This window comes from Scyliorhinus torazame, chromosome 6, assembly GCF_047496885.1.
Source record: "Scyliorhinus torazame isolate Kashiwa2021f chromosome 6, sScyTor2.1, whole genome shotgun sequence".
Taxonomy (NCBI): Eukaryota; Metazoa; Chordata; class Chondrichthyes; order Carcharhiniformes; family Scyliorhinidae; genus Scyliorhinus; species Scyliorhinus torazame.
In genome coordinates, this window is record NC_092712.1 from 42,360,121 (window position 1) to 42,377,344 (window position 17,224).

General features: G+C 53.8%; 1 protein-coding gene across 2 annotated transcripts in view; it reads left to right on the forward strand.

The window, feature by feature from the left end:
• The first annotated feature begins 13,516 nt into the window (after positions 1-13,516).
• Positions 13,517-17,224, forward strand: part of LOC140424764 (tetratricopeptide repeat protein 21B-like) — a 169,194-nt gene continuing 165,486 nt past the window's right edge. Inside the window, exons 1-3 of one of the 2 annotated variants that reach the window (XM_072508146.1) lie at positions 13,517-13,575; positions 14,062-14,120; positions 15,994-16,123. In XM_072508146.1, the coding sequence (XP_072364247.1) occupies positions 14,094-14,120; positions 15,994-16,123 (157 nt within the window). In that variant the 5' untranslated portion in view covers positions 13,517-13,575; positions 14,062-14,093. Of the gene's footprint in view, positions 13,576-13,935; positions 14,188-15,993; positions 16,124-17,224 lie in introns of those variants that run through there. The other variant, XM_072508147.1, reaches the window with a different exon arrangement.

Genomic DNA, 17,224 nt, shown 5'->3' on the forward strand with positions numbered 1-17,224 from the left:
GGGGTGCCGAATTTCGGAGGTGTAGAGGGTGCGGGAAAAGAAGGCCACGGGCCTGCCCGCCTGGTTGAGGGTGGCAGCCAGAGCTACGTCTGACGCATCGCTCTCCACCTGAAAGGGGAGGGACTCATCAACCGCGTGCATCGTGGCTTTGGCGATGTCTACCTTGATGCGGTTGAAGGCCTGGCGGGCCTCAGCCGCCAGGGGGAAAACTGTGGACTGAATGAGTGGCCGGGCCTAGCCCGCATAATTAGGGACCTACAGGGCGTAGTAGGAGAAAAACCCCAGGCATCGTTTCAGGGCCTTGGGGTAGTGGGGAGAGGGAGTTCCAGGAGGGGGTTGGTCCATTTTCTACGACATAGTCAAGGAGGGCTAAGCGGTTGGTGCAGAACACGCATTGATTGACCCTTTGAAAGTGCAGCGCTCCCTCAGTACTGTACCTCTGTCAGTGCAGCGATCCTTCAGTCCTGACCATCTGACAGTGCAGCACTCCCTCAGTACTGATCCTTTGACAGTGCAGCGCTCCCTCAGCATTGACCAGTACCAGTCATTTCCCAATTTATAAAGGTGCCAAGTTAAGATAAATGGGAAAATGACCAGAGAGGTGGCACTGTAGCACAGTGGTTAGCACTGCTGCCTCACAGCGCCAGGGACCCAGGTTCAATTCCAACCTTGGGTGACTGTGTGTGGGTTTTCCACTTTCTCCCCGTGTCTGCGTGGGTTTCCTCCGAGTGCCCCGGTTTCCTCCCACAGGCCAAAGATGTGCAGGTTAGGTGGATTGGCCATGCTACAATTGTCCTGTAGTGTCCAAAGGTGTGCAGGTTAGGTAGGGTTAGGGAGGTGGAGTAGGCCTTAGTCAGGGCGCTCTTTCAGAGGGTCTGTGCAGACTCAATGGACCGAAGGCCTCCCTCTACACTGTAGGGATTCTTTGGATTCTATTCTATGGATAAGGGAGAACATTTTTACTCAGAGAATGGTTCGGATTATTCCCTGAGAGAAAATCCCAAACATTCTCGGCTAGATTCTCCGTTCCTGAGACACCAGCGCAGGATTCGTGGATTTCCACGACAGCAAAACTGTCGATGCACCTGGATCGATTCTGCTCCTGTTAATGGGCCAGAACCGGCACCACGTGGAACACAATCGATTCCAATGAGAAACGGTGCCGGATTCGCCGGTTTTGCAATTGACGCTCTGGAGGCTGACCAGCTGCAGCCGCAGATACACACTTCACTCCCCAACACACACACCATCCCAGCCAACAAGACGGCAGCGAGGAGAGCGGCCCTCTGTTTCACGGATGCTGTGCCGGAGACCCTCCTGGACGTGGTGGAGGAGAGGCAGTTGATCCTGGACCTCGGCCCGGGAAGGAGGCTGTCAGCCACCGACATTCGCTGTGGCTGGGCACAGGGGGCAGTGAGCGCCATCAGCAACACCGTCCGCACCGGCCAGCAGTGCGGGAATAAACTGCACAGCCTCCTCAGGACGGCCAGGGTGAGTAGGCATCACTGTGCCCCTGGCACCAACCCCCTGTCTCACACACTCATAATCTTATTCCCCCCCCCCCCCCCACATCCCCACAACGCGGAGGGCAGCCAAACCCTCACCCTGCACCAGATGCTGGCACCCATACCGGCCACCATGGTGGTGCCCTGGCCACTGAGGCCACCAGCTACCCACCCCCTGGGCTGCACGGGTCAGATTGTCTAACACTGTCATTTTCTATTTCCACCCCAGCCCAGGAGAAGGCCGCTTATAACCGTCAGGAGCAGGAGAAAACTGGAGGGGGATTGCCGGGCCTGCAGCCCCTGACCGAGCAGAAGCCCCTCGACGTGGTCGGCGGCCCGGAGGAATGGAACGTCGCCGGGGTGGAGTTCGGCCGCAGGCGAGGAAGTGAAACCCCGCTTAGTTGCGGTTCTCCATGACACGTGTCAACCACCCCCCCCCACCCAACATCACCCCCCCCACACCACCCCCACCCTCACTCCCATCCTCACCCTCACCCCCACCGTCACTCCCCCTCACCTTCATCTTCACACCCACACCACCCGCCACACCACTCTCACCAGCTGCACCCTCACCCCCACCACCATCCCCCCACACACCACCCCAACTCTCACTCCCGCCCTCACCCCCACCTCCACCCTCACCCCCACCTCCACCCTCACCCCCACCTTCACCCCCCAACACCACCCTCACTCCCACCCCCAACTTCACCCCCCCTCACCTTCATCCTCACACCCACAGCACCCTCAGCCCCCCCCCCCACACCGCTCTCACCCCCACCATCATCCCACCAACACCACCCCCACTCTAACTCCCGCCCTCACCCCCACCGCCACCCTCCCCACCTTCACACCCCCAACACAACTCCCACCCTCACTCCCACACACAACGTCACCCCCCCAACGTCACCCCCCCCAACACCACCCGCACCCTCACCTTCACCCCCACCACCCCTCACCTTCACCCTCACACCCACACCACCCCCCACACCACTCTCACCATCTCCACCCTCACCCCCACCATCATCCCCCCAACACCACCCCCACCCTCACTCCCACCCCCAACTTCACCCCCCCCAACTTCACCCCGCATTGCACCCGCACCCTCACCTTCACCACCACCACCCCTCACCTTCACCCTCACACCCACACCACCACCCCCACACCACTCGCACCACCCCCACCCTCACCCCCTCCCTCACATCCACCTTCACCCCCCCCAACACCACCCCCACCCTCACTCCCGCCCTCAACCTGACCCGCACACCACCCTCACCATCCCCTCACCCCCCACCCACCTTCACCCTCATCCCCACACCACCCGCACTCCCACCCCCACTCCCACCCCCACCACCCCTCACCTTCACCCTCATCCCCACACCACCCCCACCCCCACCACCTCTCACCTTCATCCTCATCCCCACACCCCCTCCACTCCCACCCCCACTCCCACCCCCACCACCCCTCACCTTCACCCTCATCCCCCCACCACCCCCACTGTCACTCCCACCCCCACCACCTCTCACCTTCATCCTCACACACTGGGACACCCGAGCAGCAGCCGGGGCCATCCAGACCCGGTCGCCCCAGAAGACGGCTGCCAACAGGGACCCACATCGCAGGGCAGAAATCACAACAGGCTGCCTCCATTCCTGCTGTTCCGTCACACTCGTGCTGGATTCTTCGTGGCCCTCACAAAAGACCCGTAAGGCTATAAAGTTAGACACAAATAAGTTGGCATGGGTGCAGGGCACAATTTAGTGATGGGGCTAGGGCACAAATCTGTGTATACGTTGTCACATTAAACACTTGTTCACACTGTTACAACCTGCCTCGGTGCTCTGTCAGGTGGGTGTGAGGGGTGGGCCGGTCTGGGCTGGCCAGAGGGAGGTGCAGAGTTAACAAAGAACAAACAAAGAACAAAGAAATGTACAGCACAGGAACAGGCCCTTCGGCCCTCCAAGCCCGTGCCGACCATGCTGCCCGACTAAACTACAATCTTCTACACTTCCTGGGTCCGTATCCCTCTATTCCCATCCTATTCATGTATTTGTCAAGATGCCCCTTAAATGTCACTATCGTCCCTGCTTCCACCACCTCCTCCGGTAGCGAGTTCCAGGCACCCACGACCCTCTGCGTAAAAAACTTGCCTCGTACATCTACTCTAAACCTTGCCCCTCTCACCTTAAACCTATGCCCCCTAGTAATTGACCCCTCTACCCTGGGGAAAAGCCTCTGACTATCCACTCTGTCTATGCCCCTCATAATTTTGTATACCTCTATCAGGTCTCCCCTCAACCTCCTTTGTTCCAGTGAGAACAAACCGAGTTTATTCAACCGCTCCTCATAGCTAATGCCCTCCATACCAGACAACATTCTGGTAAATCTCTTCTGCACCCTCTCTAAAGCCTCCACATCCTTCTGGTAGTGTGGTGACCAGAATTGAACACTATACTCCAAGTGTGGCCTAACTAAGGTTCTATACAGCTGCAACATGACTTGCCAATTCTTATACTCAATGCCCCGGCTAATGAAGGCAAGCATGCCGTATGCCTTCTTGACTACCTTCTCCACCTGTGTTGCCCCTTTCAATGACCTGTGGACCTGTACTCCTAGATCTCTTTGACTTTCAATACTCTTGAGGGTTCTACCATTCACTGTATATTCCCTACCTGCATTAGACCCTCCAAAATGCATTACCTCACATTTGTCCGGATTAAACTCCATCTGCCATCTCTCCGCCCAAGTCTCCAAACAATCTAAATCCTGCTGTATCCTCCGACAGTCCTCATCGCTATCCGCAATTCCACCAACCTTTGTGGCGTCTGCAAACTTACTAATCAGACCAGTTACATTTTCCTCCAAATCATTTATATATACTACAAACAGCAAAGGTCCCAGCACTGATCCCTGTGGAACACCACTGGTCACAGCCCTCCAATTAGAAAAGCATCCTTCCATTGCTACTCTCTGCCTTCTATGGCCTAGCCAGTTCTGTATCCACCTTGCCAGCTCACCCCTGATCCTGTGTGACTTCACCTTTTGTACTAGTCTACCATGAGGGACCTTGTCAAAGGCCTTACTGAAGTCCATATAGACAACATCCACTGCCCTACCTGCAGGCGGGGGTGGGGGTGTGAGTGAAAAGGGCAGATGTTGTGGGTGGCCAGGCGCCCCCTGGCCTTGTGCACTGAACCCATTGGACCATTCTAAAGCGACCGAAGGGAGGTTAAGGTTGAAAAGAAAACAACAATAAGGAAACGGGTGACACAACTGCATCACGCAGCTCCAAACTTTGCCAGTCTGGTAAAAAAAAAGTCGGAAAAGTTTTGAGGGAACCTCTGTCCCTCCCCCCCCCCCCCTCAAAAAAAGTTTGTAAAGTTTTGAAGAAACTTCTCTCTCCCCCACCTTACAAAAAGTGTGTGAAGTTTTGAGGGAACCTCTCTCCCGCCCCTTCAAAAATTTTGTAAAGTTTTGAGGGAACTTCTATCCCCCCCCCTTTAAAAAAAGTCTGTAAAGTGTTTGTGGTAAACCACGGGATTGCCTTGTATGGCATTGTATTATATTGTGCATGCTTGTGCATGCCTGGGCTTGTCCAGCCTGGCTCCGCCTGTGGCTCCTCCCCTCATGCTTATGTATAAAGGTGGCAAGTCTCCGCCTCCGACCCTGTTCGGGTCCAGAGGCAGGAGGCTTGCTGTTTAGTGTATTAAAGCCTCAGTTATGTTCATCACTCGTTGTGTGTTATTGATGGTGTATCAAATTAATACACTAAACTCCTAAAGATGAACTCCTCACTCAAGCCTGATCGCTTGGAGCTCGACCCACAGGCAGCCGACGCTACAGAAACGTTTGGACACTGGCTAAGCTGCTTCGAAGCGTACCTCACATCCTTCGCTGAAGACTTCACAGATCTCCAGAAGAAGCAGATCCTCCACGCATGGGTGAGCCCAAGAGTCTTTCTCCTCATCAGGGACGCCGCCTCGTATACGGAGGCAATAACGCTGCTAAAAGGACAATACGTGAAATTCATTAATGAGGTGTATGCTAGGCACCTCCTCGCCACGAGACAGCAACGCCCTGGGGAATCACCTGCAGAATTCCTGCGTGCCGTGCGCATCCTCTGCCGGAACTGTGACTACCGGGCGATATCGGCTACCCAGCACGCGGAGCTGCTGACCATGGACGCTTATGTCGCGGGCATGAACTCTAACTATATCCGCCAGCGGCTACTAGAAGGGGGGACACTCGGCCTCCCAGAGACAGTACAACTCTCCAACTCGCTGGAGGTGGCCTCCCAGAACACGGGGGCCTACATCTCCGACCGTGCGGCACCCTCGTGGGCCTTGTGGACGCAGCCATCAACCGACCCGGGTGCGACGCAACCCTGCGCTACGCAGCGGCCCGCCAACGCCGGAGGCCCAAGGTGCTAGCTCTGCAGCCAGAGTAATCACCCCCGACGGAATGCAACTTGTAACGGCCGTGGGATGACGGGCCACTTTGCAAAAGCCTGCCAGACCCGATCCCCCCCTAAGTCTTCTAGGCCCAGCAGCGCTGCCTGCTGCCTGTCGGGGCCACCCCCTGCTGCTGCGCCACCCGCCATGTGCAACCCGTGGGCAGCACCATCTTCGCCGCCATCTTCAATTGCTTGCGACCCATGGCGGCCGTCATCTTGGACACCATCGCCGATGCCACCCACCACGCGTGACTCATGGGGGCCGCCATCTTGGGACCACTCCGCAGCCTCCCGGGAGCCCTGCTCACCCGACCGTACGCCTACCGACCGTCTTCCGAAGCTCGCCTTCATCACGCTCGACCAGTCCCGGCCGCACCACCTCGCGAAGTCCACGATGACCGTCCGGATCAACGGGCACGAGACGGCCTGCCTTTTCGACTCCGGGAGCACAGACAGCTTCATACATCCAGATACGGTAAAGCGCTGCTCCCTCCCAATCCTACCTGCGACCCAGAAAATCTGCCTGGCTTCCGGATCCCACGCGGTTGAAATCCAGGGGTACTGTGTTGCGACCCTTACTGTAGAAGGCGTAGAATACAGAGGGATTGAATTTAAGAGCCGTGAGGTGATGATGCAGCTGTACAAAACTTTGGTAAGGCCACATTTGGAGTACTGTGTACAGTTCTGGTCGCCTCATTTTAGGAAGGATGTGGAAGCTTTGGAAAAGGTGCAAAGATTTACCAGGATGTTGCCTAGAATGGAAAGTAGGTCTTACGAGGAAAGGTTGAGGGTGCTAGGCCTTTTCTCATTAGAACGGATGAGGGGCGACTTGATAGAGGTTTATAAGATGATCAGGGGAATAGATAGAGCAGACAGAGACTTTTTCCCCGGGTGGAACAAACCATTACAAGGGGACATAAATTTAAGGTGAATGGTGGAAGATATAGGGGGGGGGGGGGGGATGTCAGAGGTAGGTTCTTTACCCAGAGAGTAGTGGGGCATGGAATACACTGCCTGTGGAAGTAGTTGAGTCGGAAACATTAGGGACCTTCAAGCAGCTATTGGATAGGTACATGGATTACGGTAAAATGATATAGTGTAGATTTATTTGTTCTTCAGGGCAGCAGGTTGCATTGTGGATAGCACAATTACTTCACAGCTCCAGGGTCCCAGGTTCGATTCCGGCTTGGGTCACTGTCTGTGCGGAGTCTGCACGTCCTCCCCGTGTCTGCGTGGGTTTCCTCCGGGTGCTCCGGTTTCCTCCAACAGTCCAAAGCTGTGCCGGTTAGGAGGATTGGCCATGATAAATTGCCCTTAGTGTCCAAAATTGCCCTTAGTGTTGGGTGGAGGTGTTGACTTTGGGTAGGGTGCTCTTTCCAAGAGCTGGTGCAGACTCAGTGGGCCGAACGGCCTCCTTCTGCACTGTAAATTCAATGATAATCTATGATTAATGTAGGACAAAGGTTCGGCACAACATCGTGGGCCGAAGGGCCTGTTCTGTGCTGTATTTTTCTATGTCTATGTCTAGTACACTAACTTTAAGCTCTACTTCCTCCCCCATCTCTGCGCTGCCCTATTACTGGGGCTCGACTTCCACTGCCATCTCCAGAGCCTTACCTTAAAGTTCGGTGGACCCTTGCCCCCCTCACCATCTGTAGCTTCGCGACCCTTAAGGTTGCCCCACCCTCCCTCTTCGCAAACCTCACCCCGGACTGTGAGCCCGTCGCTACCAGAAGCAGGCGATACAGTGCCCGGGACAGGCCCTTTATCAGGTCGGAGGTCCAGCGATTCCTGCGAGAGGGGATCATTGAGGCTAGTAACAGCCCCTGGAGAGCCCAAGTGGTGGTCGTCAAGACCGTGGAGAAGCACCAGATTGTCATCGATTACAGCCAGACTGTTAACCGGTACACGCAGCTCGATGCGTACCCTCTCCCCCACACATCTGACATGGTCAATCAGATTGCGCTGTATCGAGTCTTCTCCACAGTCGACTTGAAGTCCGCCTACCACCAGCTCCCCATCCGCCCGGAGGACCACCAATACACTGCGTTCGAAGCAGATGGCCGCCTCTACCCCTTCCTCAGAGTCCCCTTCGGCGTCACCAACGGGGTCTCGGTCTTCCAAAGAGAAATGGACCGAATGGTTGACCAGTACGGGCTGCGGGCCACGTTCCCGTACTTGGCCATCTGCGGCCATGATCAGCAGGACCATGACGAGAACTTCCGGCGCTTCCTCCACACCGCTAAACTCCTGAACCTAACTTATAATAGAGAAAAATGCATCTTCCGCACAACCCGTCTAGCCATCCTCGGCTATGTTGTGGAGCACGGAGCCCTAGGGCCCAACCCCGACCGCATGCACCCCCTCCTGGAACACCCCCTCCCCCACTGCCCCAAGGCCCTGAAGAGATGCCTGGGGTTCTTCTCGTACTATGCCCAGTGGGTCCCCAACTATGCGGCCAAGCTCGTCCACTGAACAAATCCACCGTTTTTCCCCTGACGGCTGAGGCCCGACTGGCCTTCAACCGCATCAAGGCAGATATTGCCGAAGCCGCGATGCACGCTGTGGACGAGTCCATCCCATTCCAGGTGGAGAGCGATGAGTCGGACTTTGCTTTGGCCGCTTCACTCAGGCAGGCGGGCAGGCCGATGGCTTTCTTCTCCCGTACCCTCCATGCCTCCGAAATTCGACACTTCTCCGTCGAAAAGGAAGCCCAAGCCATCGTAGAAGCTGTGAGACTTTGGAGGCATTACCTGGCCGGCAGGCGATTCACTCTCCTCACTGACCAACGGTCGGTTAGCTTCATGTTCAATAACACACAGCGGGGCAAGATTAAGAATGAAAAGATTCTGAGGTGGAGGATCGAGCTCTCCACCTACAACTACAATATCTTGTATCGACCTGGGAAGCTCAATAAGCCCCCAGATGCCCTCTCCCGCGATACATGTGCCAGCGCACAGGTAGACTGACTTCGGACCCTCCACAACGACCTCTGTCACCCGGGGATCACACGCTTTTTTCACTTCATCAAGGCCCACAACCTGCCTTACTCCATCGAGGGGGTCAGGACTATGACCAGGGACTGCCAGGTCTGTGCGAAGTGCAAACCGCACTTCTTTCGGCCAGACAGAGCACACTTGGTAAAGGCCTCCCGCCGCTTTGAGCGCCTCAGCCTTGACTTCAAAGGGCTCCTCCCCTCCACTGACCGTAACGTGTACTTCCTCAACATCGTTGACGAGTACTCAAGATTCCCCTTCGCCACCCCCTGCTCTGACATGACCTCTGCCTCCGTTATCAAGGCCCTGCACAGTCTTTTCACCCTGTTTGGGTTCCCCACCTACATCCACAGTGATCAGGGCTCCTCCTTCATGAGCGATGAGTTGCATCAGTTCATGCTCAGCAAAGGCATCGCCTCCAGCAGGACGAACAGCTATAACCCCGGGGGAAACAGACAGGTGGAGAGGGAGAACGCGGCGGTCTGGAAGGCTGTCCTTCTGGCCCTACGGTCTAGAAGTCTCCCAGTCTCCCGCTGGCAGGAGGTCCTTCCTGATATGCTCCACTCCATCCGGTCGCTCCTGTGTACAGCCACCAACGAGACTCCTCATGAACATATGTTTGCCTTCCCCAGGAAATCCACCTCCGGGATCTCGTTTCCATCCTGGCTGACAGTTCCTCAGCCTATCCTTCTCCGGAATCATGCGAGGAGCCATAAAACTGACCCCCTCGTCGAGAAGGTCCTGCTCCTCCATGCAAATCCACAATATGCCTACGTGGCACACCAGGAGGGGCGGCAGGGCATGGTCTTCCTTCGGGGCTTGGCACCTGCAGGTTCCCCAGCGACCATCACCACCACCCCAGACCCTACACCGTCTTCCCCCACCCCTGCCCACCTCCCTCACGCAGGCCCCCCACCCTTTAAAAAAAGTTTGTAAAGTTTTGAGGGACCATCTCTCTCCCCCCCCTTAAAAAAAGTTTGTGACGTTTTGAGGGAACTTCTCTCTTCCCCCCCCTTAAAAAAGGTTTGTAAAGTTGAGGGAATTTCTCTCTTCCCCCCTTTAAAAAAAGTTTATAAAGATTTGAAGGAACTTCTCTCTCCCCTCCCCCTTAAAAAGGTTTGTAAAGTTTTGAAGGAACTTCTCTCGCCCCGCCCCATTAAAAAACAGTTTGTAAAGTTTTGTGGAATTTTCTTCCCCCTTAAAAACAGATGCAAAGTTTTGAAGGAATTTCTCTCCTCCCCCCCCCTTAAAAACGTTTATAAAGTTTTGAAGGAACTTCTCGCTCCCCCCCCCCCCCCCCCTTAAAAACGTTTGGAAAGTTTGTGGTAGTCACCACTGTAGTATATTATATGTATTACAGCACTGCCCGTATATTAGAGGTACAAGGGTAAATCCCTGCCTGCTGGCTCCGCCCAGTAGACGGCGTATAAATGTGTGTGCTCTTCTGTGCTGCAGCCATTCTGGTTCCAGCTACAGGAGGCACAACAACTTGCTCAATAAAGCCTCGATTGTTCCACTATTCTCGTCTTTGTGGTAATTGATAGTGCATCAATTTATTCAACAAGATTTATTAAACGATGGATCTCCGCATCAAGCCTGATCGCCTGCAGCTGAGCCCTCAAGCAGCCAACGCTACGTCCACCTTTGACCACTGGCTAGCCTGCTTCGAAAGCTACCTCAGGACAGCCGCTGAAGAACCCTCGGACTCGCAGAAGCTCCAAGTCCTCTATTCACGGGTGAGCCCTGACATTTTTCCCCTCATCCGGAATGTGCCCACCTACTCCGAAGCGATGGAGCTCCTGAAGGGACATTACGTTCAGCCAGTTAATCAAGTATACGCCAGGCACCTCCTGGCCACGAGACAGCAACTCCCCGTGTAGTCTCTGGATGATTTCTGGCGTGCCCTGCACATCCTAGGTAGGAACTGTGACTGCCAGGCAGTTTTAATTAGTGACGCTTACGTCATGGGCATGAAGTCTGCGTATGTCTGCCAGCGGCTACTGGAAGGGGATACGCTCGATCTTGCGGGATCTAGTCAGCTCATTAATTCGTTAGAAGTGGCCTCCCGTAACATTCAGTCCTACGCCCCAACCGCGCGGCACCCTCGTGGGCATCGTGGGCCCCACCAGCTGACCGCAAGCCTGCGCCGCGCGGCGGCCAGCCAACTCTGGGGGCCCAAGTGTTATTTTTGAGGGCAAAACAAACACCCCAGGCAGCGCTGCCCGGGGCGCGGAGCGCGACCTGCAATGGGTGTGGGAAGAAAGGACACTTTGCTTCTGTTTGCCAGGCCTGGTCGGTCGCCGCTGTTTCCAGGTCGGGCCCCCCACGTGCGACCCAGGGGCGCCACCATCTTCCCCTTCGCAAGCCGTGTGCGGCCCGTGGGTGCCGCCATCTTTGATGCCGCCCGCCATGTGCGCGCCGTGGGCGCTGCCATCTTCGGCACCATTTCGGACGGCGCCTCAGGACTCCTGCTCGTCTGGCCGTTCATCGCCTGCCGCTACCTCTGCCACCGCTGACCAGCCTGGGACCTCCCAGCATCTGCCGCAGCTCGCCTCTATCACCCTGGATCAGTCCCGGCTCCGCAACCTCCCGACCGCGACAACGACGGTGAAGATCGATGGGCACGAGACGACCTGCCTTTTTGACTCCGGGAGCACAGAGAGCTTCATCCACCCCACTACGGTAAGGCGCTGCTCCCTCCCGGTACACCCCGTCATCCAGAAAATCGCTCTGGCCCCCGGATTCCATTCCGTGGAAATCCGGGGGTACTGCATCGCGACACTCACCGTCCAAGGCATAGAGTTCAGCAACTTCCGGCTCTACGTCCTCCCCCACCTCTGAGCTGCCCTGTTACTCGGCCTGGACTTCCAGTGCCACCTCCAAAACCTAACTTTAAAATTCGGCAGACCTCTACCCCCCCTCACCATCTGCGACCTCACGACCCTTAAGATCGATCCACCTTATCTGTTGCGAACCTCACCCCAGATTGCAAACCCATCGCCACTAGGAGCAGATGGTACAGTGCCCAGGACAGGACCTTCATCAGATCGGAGCTCCAACGGCTTCTGTGGGAAGGGGTCATTGAGGCCAGCAACAGCCCCTGGAGAGCTCAAGTGGTGGTAGTGAAGACTGGGGAGAAGCACAGGATGGTCATTGACTACAGTCAGACCATCAACCGGTACACGCAGCTCGACGCGTACCCCCTCCCATGCATATCTGACATGGTCAATCAGATTGAGCTGTATCGAGTCTTTTCCACAGTGGACTTGAAGTCCGCCTACCACCAGCTCCTCATCCGCCCGGAGGACCACCAATACACTGCGATCGAAGCAGATGGCTGCCTCTATCACTTGTCTCCTGTAGCTGGAACCAGAGACTGCCAAGTCTGCGCAGAGTGCAAGGGCACGTCTACCGGCCAGATCGAGCGCACCTGGTGAAGGCCTCCCGCCCCTTTGAATGCCTCAGTGTAGACTTCAAAGGGCCCCTTCCCTCCACCGACCGCAACACGTACTTTCTGAACGTGATTGAAGAGTACTCCTGGTTCCCTTTCGCCATCCCATGCCCCAATATGACTTCTGCCATGGTAATTAAAGCCCTGCACAGCATCTTCCCTCTGTTTGGTTTCCCCACCTACATCCACAGCGATCGGGGATCCTCTTTTCTGAGCGATGAGCTGCGTCAGTTCCTGCTCAGCAAGGACATCGCCTCGAGCAGGACGACCAGCTACAACCCCCGGGGAAACGGGCAGGTAGAGAGGGAGAACGGGATGGTCTGGAAGGCCGTCCTGCTGGCCCTGCGGACTAAAAATCTCCCGGTGTCCCGCTGGCAGGAGGTCCTCCCCGGTGTGCTCCACTCCATCCGATCACTCCTCTGCACCGTGACTAACGAGACCCCTCACGAACGTGTGTTTGCCTTCCCCAGGAAGTCCACCTCCGGGGTCTCGCTCCCAACATGGCTGACAGTTCCTGGACCCGTCCTCCTCTGGAAGCATGTGCGGACCCATAAGTCGGACCCCTTGGTCGGAAAAGTCCACCTCTTACATGCTAACCCGCAATACGCCTACGTGGCACACCCCGACGGGCGCCAGGACAGAGTCTCTCTCCGGGACATGGCACCCTCTGGATCCCCCCCCCCCTCCTGGTTGCCTCATTCACCCCTGCGCCACCCATCCTTCCTCCAGCAAACCTCACTGCAGCCCCCACCCCAGCTGGGTCCATCCTCCCACTGGATCCACTCAGGGATGACGAAGACGAGGACAACACGTTCCCGGAGTCGCAGGTGACCAAGTCGGCGCCCACATCACCATCAGGAGTGAGGCGATCGCAGAGGAGGGTGAAGGCCCCCGACAGACTTCACTTGTAATGTTCTCCACCCCCCCATCCCGCCGGACTCTTTTTTTAACAAGGGGTGAATGTGGTAGTTTCCACTAGTAGTATATTATATGTATTACGGCACTGCCGTATATTAGAGGTACAAGGGTAAATCCCTGCCTGCTGGCTCCGCCCAGTAGGCGGCGTATAAATGTGTGTGCTCTTCTGTGCAGCAGCCATTCTGGTAGCAGTTACAGGAGGCACAACATCTTGGTCAATAAAGCCTCGATTGTTCCACTATTCTCGTCTTTGCGGTAATTGATAGTGCATCAAAGTTTTGAAGGAACTTCTCTCTCCCCCCCCCTTTGAAAAAAGTTTGTAAAAGTTTTGAGGGAATTTCTTTCGTTCCCCCCCCCCCTTAAAAATTTTTTGTAAAGATTTGAAGGAACTTCTCTTTCCCCCCACCTTAAGTTTTGAAGGCACTTCTCTCTCCCCCTTAAAAAAAAGTTTGTCAAGTTTTGATAGAACTTCTCTCCACCCCCCCCCCCCCCCCACTCTTGTCAATCGGCCAATGAGCGACGCCGCCCCGTTGTGTAGCAACAAGCAGCTGATTAGCAACAAGCGGTAGAAGCGGCCGAGTGTTCCAGGCAAGAGGCAGCCTGTGCCCGCCCTGTGGGCCCCGCTTTCTAACAATGTTTTCCACTCTCCGCAATTTCTGTAGTATCTTCTGTTTAATGTTGGTGGTGGTCACAGTCACAATTTATTATTGTTTATTTTTCCTTTTGTTTTTCTAACGGCAGGGCCGGCAGAGGCGAACTCTCTCAGCTGGAGCATGGCTGACAGCCACTCCCTCACTTTGGTATGTTGCTTATGGTTAGACAAGCGGGAGCCCCCGATTCAGAGTCGAATTCAACCTTTCTTATCAGGTTATAAGGAATTATAAACTCACTGAATCCACTCAACCCGCCCTTTGTGGATTTGTATTGTTTTCTGCCGCGTTTCAGAGTCTTTTCCACACAATTGATCCATAATTTCCCCAAACTCTAGTGTCCTGGGCTCTAAAGATTGACTTAGAATCAAAGGGTCTGCGGCACAGAAAGAGGCCATTTGGCCCATCCTGGTGTATCTGCTATGAGGAGAAGGTGGGGCAGTTTTTCTATCCATTCACAGGATGTTGGCTGGGCGAGCTTTTGTTGCCCACCCCAATTTGTCCTTCAGAGGGCATTTGTTTTCAGAGTCAACCCCTGTGGGCCAGACCAGGTGATTTAGGGCAGATTGCCTCCCCTAAAGGACATGAATGAACCCAGATGGGGTTTTACGACAATGGTTTAGAACCATAGAATAGAACCACTACAGTGCAAAGGAAGGCCATTCTGCCCATTGCATGTCACCGGCCCTCTGAAAGAACCCCCTATTCAGGCCCTTCCCCTATTCCTGCAAATTCATAACCCCACCTAACACACACATCCCTGGACACCAAGGGGAAATTTAGCATAGTCAATCCTCCGAACCTGCACATCTTTGGACAGTGGGAGGAAACCGGAGCACCCAGAGGAAACCAACACAGACTCGGGGAGAAAGTGCAAACTGCACACAGTCACCCGAGGCTGGAATTGAACACTGGTCCATGGCGCTATGAGGCAGCAGTGCTAACCACTATGCCACCATGTGCCCCCCCTTGATCTTCATTAGACTTTTAATGCTAGATTTTTAGTTCACTATCTGCCGTGGTGGGATTCGAACCCTGGACCCCAGGGGGGCATCTCTGGATTGAGAGTCCACATGACAGGCAAAGTTTCTTTATGGGAGTGAATGCCAAAACGGTTTAGGTCACCAATTCTGCGGGCCGAGGTGAAGTGATGCATTTAACTGCAGCCCAAGCGTCACTCTTTTAACTATAATAAGTTTGTACCTGCACTGAGTTTATTTCTTTGTGGAAAATTAGAGTTTCCTTCTGGATCTTTTATAGATTAAAACTGCGATGTTGATACTGCAAAATTAATACAACGTGCCCTTTCTAGCTATTTTGCGAACTAGGAATACATAGAACTCTTTACAAGGTGGAGCGGTTGAGAAAAATAGCATAATCTAATAATCTTTAGGGAGATAATAATAATTGTCACAAGCAGGCTTACATTAACACTGCAATGAAGTTACTGTGAAAAGCCCCGAGTCGCCTCATTCCGGCGCCTGTTCGGGTACACCAAGGGAGAATTCAGAATGTCCAAATTACCTAACAGCATGTCTTTTGGGTCTTGTGGGAGGAAACCGGAGCACCCGGAGGAAACTCACGCAGACACAGGGAGAACGTGCAGACTCCGGACAGACAGTGGCCCAAGCCAGGAATCGAATCTGGGACCCTGGAGCTGTGAAGCAACAGTGCTAACCACTGTGCTACCGAGCTGCCCTAGATCCTGTACTGCAGAGATAGATTGTGGGGGGGGGGGGGGGGGTCGGTGGTAAACTATATAAACACATAAAGGAGAAAGGATTTGCTGATAGGATGAAGCAGTATGGTTGGACGTTCGTGTGGAGCTGAAATAACAGCATAGACCAGTTGGACCAAATGGGTCTGATTCTGTGCTGTAGATTCTATGTGATCTGCATGGAAAGAGAGTTCTTTCAGAACACACCACTGAAAAATATGTCACAGAATGTATAACATCCTGTACGCTACTACAAACTTCATTGTCTTAACTTTGTGACTTTTTGTTTTCTTGCTTTGATTTCAGGCATCGGTAGCTTACTACTGTCAAGAAAAATATTTCCACCATGTATTGAACGCTGCTAACGAAGGGCTGAAGACCTGCAGCAACAAACCTGTGCTGATTTTCTTTAAAGCTTTCGCGAATTTAATGGAAGGTTAAAAAAAATATATATACCTTTCTAAGAAGGCACCCTGGGCTTTCAGACCTTGTGTGGGCAGATCATTCATCCTTAGCGCTTAAGCATAAAGTATTTCCAGGACGTGCAAAGGAAAGTTGTGGCCAGAAGATAAGGCATTCTTAATAGCGTCTGCCTAGTTGTTCTGTCCATGGATTTAAACATGAGGAGAATTGGATGATTTTCCTTTGTGGATGTGTGATCATTCCCCACGTTTGGTTTCGTCTGACTGGTGGTTTTTTGACCAATTGGGCGGTGGTCGCTTACAACAGTGACTGCACTTCATAAGAGATTCACTGCCTGTAAGATCCCGAGGTTGTAAAAGTCACTACGTAAATGCAAGTCTTTCTTGTTTTCTTTTCAGTGTTATCCAACTTGGCGGTGCAAATCGGGGACGTGCTCCCTTCTTTAGCAACTAACCATCTATGAATAAAAATAAAGTGCATTTCCCTCAAATGTTGGTATTGGCTTCAAGTAGGCAACCCTTTCCAGCAGCACAACACAGTCCAGGGGATTGCTTTATTTGGTACTTGGGAAAGAAGCTGGCACAGGTTTGACTGTTCAACAATGAGTATTGCCAAAACTAAAGGACCATAAGACGTAGGAGCAGAGGTGGGGCATTCGGCCCATCGAGTCTGCTCTGCCATTCATAATGCGATCATGACTGATCTGATGTGATAATCCTCAACTCCACTTTCCCGCCTTATCCCCATAATCTTGATTCCCTTATCTTTGTCTATCTCAGCAGACTTGCACTTATATAGAGTCTGTCACCACATCAGTACATCTCCAAACCTTACAGCCGATGATGTACTTTGGAAGTGGGATCGTATAATCTTATATACTCAACGTAATGTAGGAAATGCCTCATCCAATCACCTGCTTGCTGAGGTCTTCCATGATTTTCATTGGGCTTCATCGATCAGGAAGACTGGTGAATAGTTGACCTATGGTTCTTTGCATAGTTTATTTTCTGCTGCGTTTTATCCTTTCTCATTGCAAAACCTCACCCCAACTTCCACCACCCTATTTTTGAGGTGAAACTTTTTTTGGCTTCACGTTTCCAGGGAGCAGCCTTAC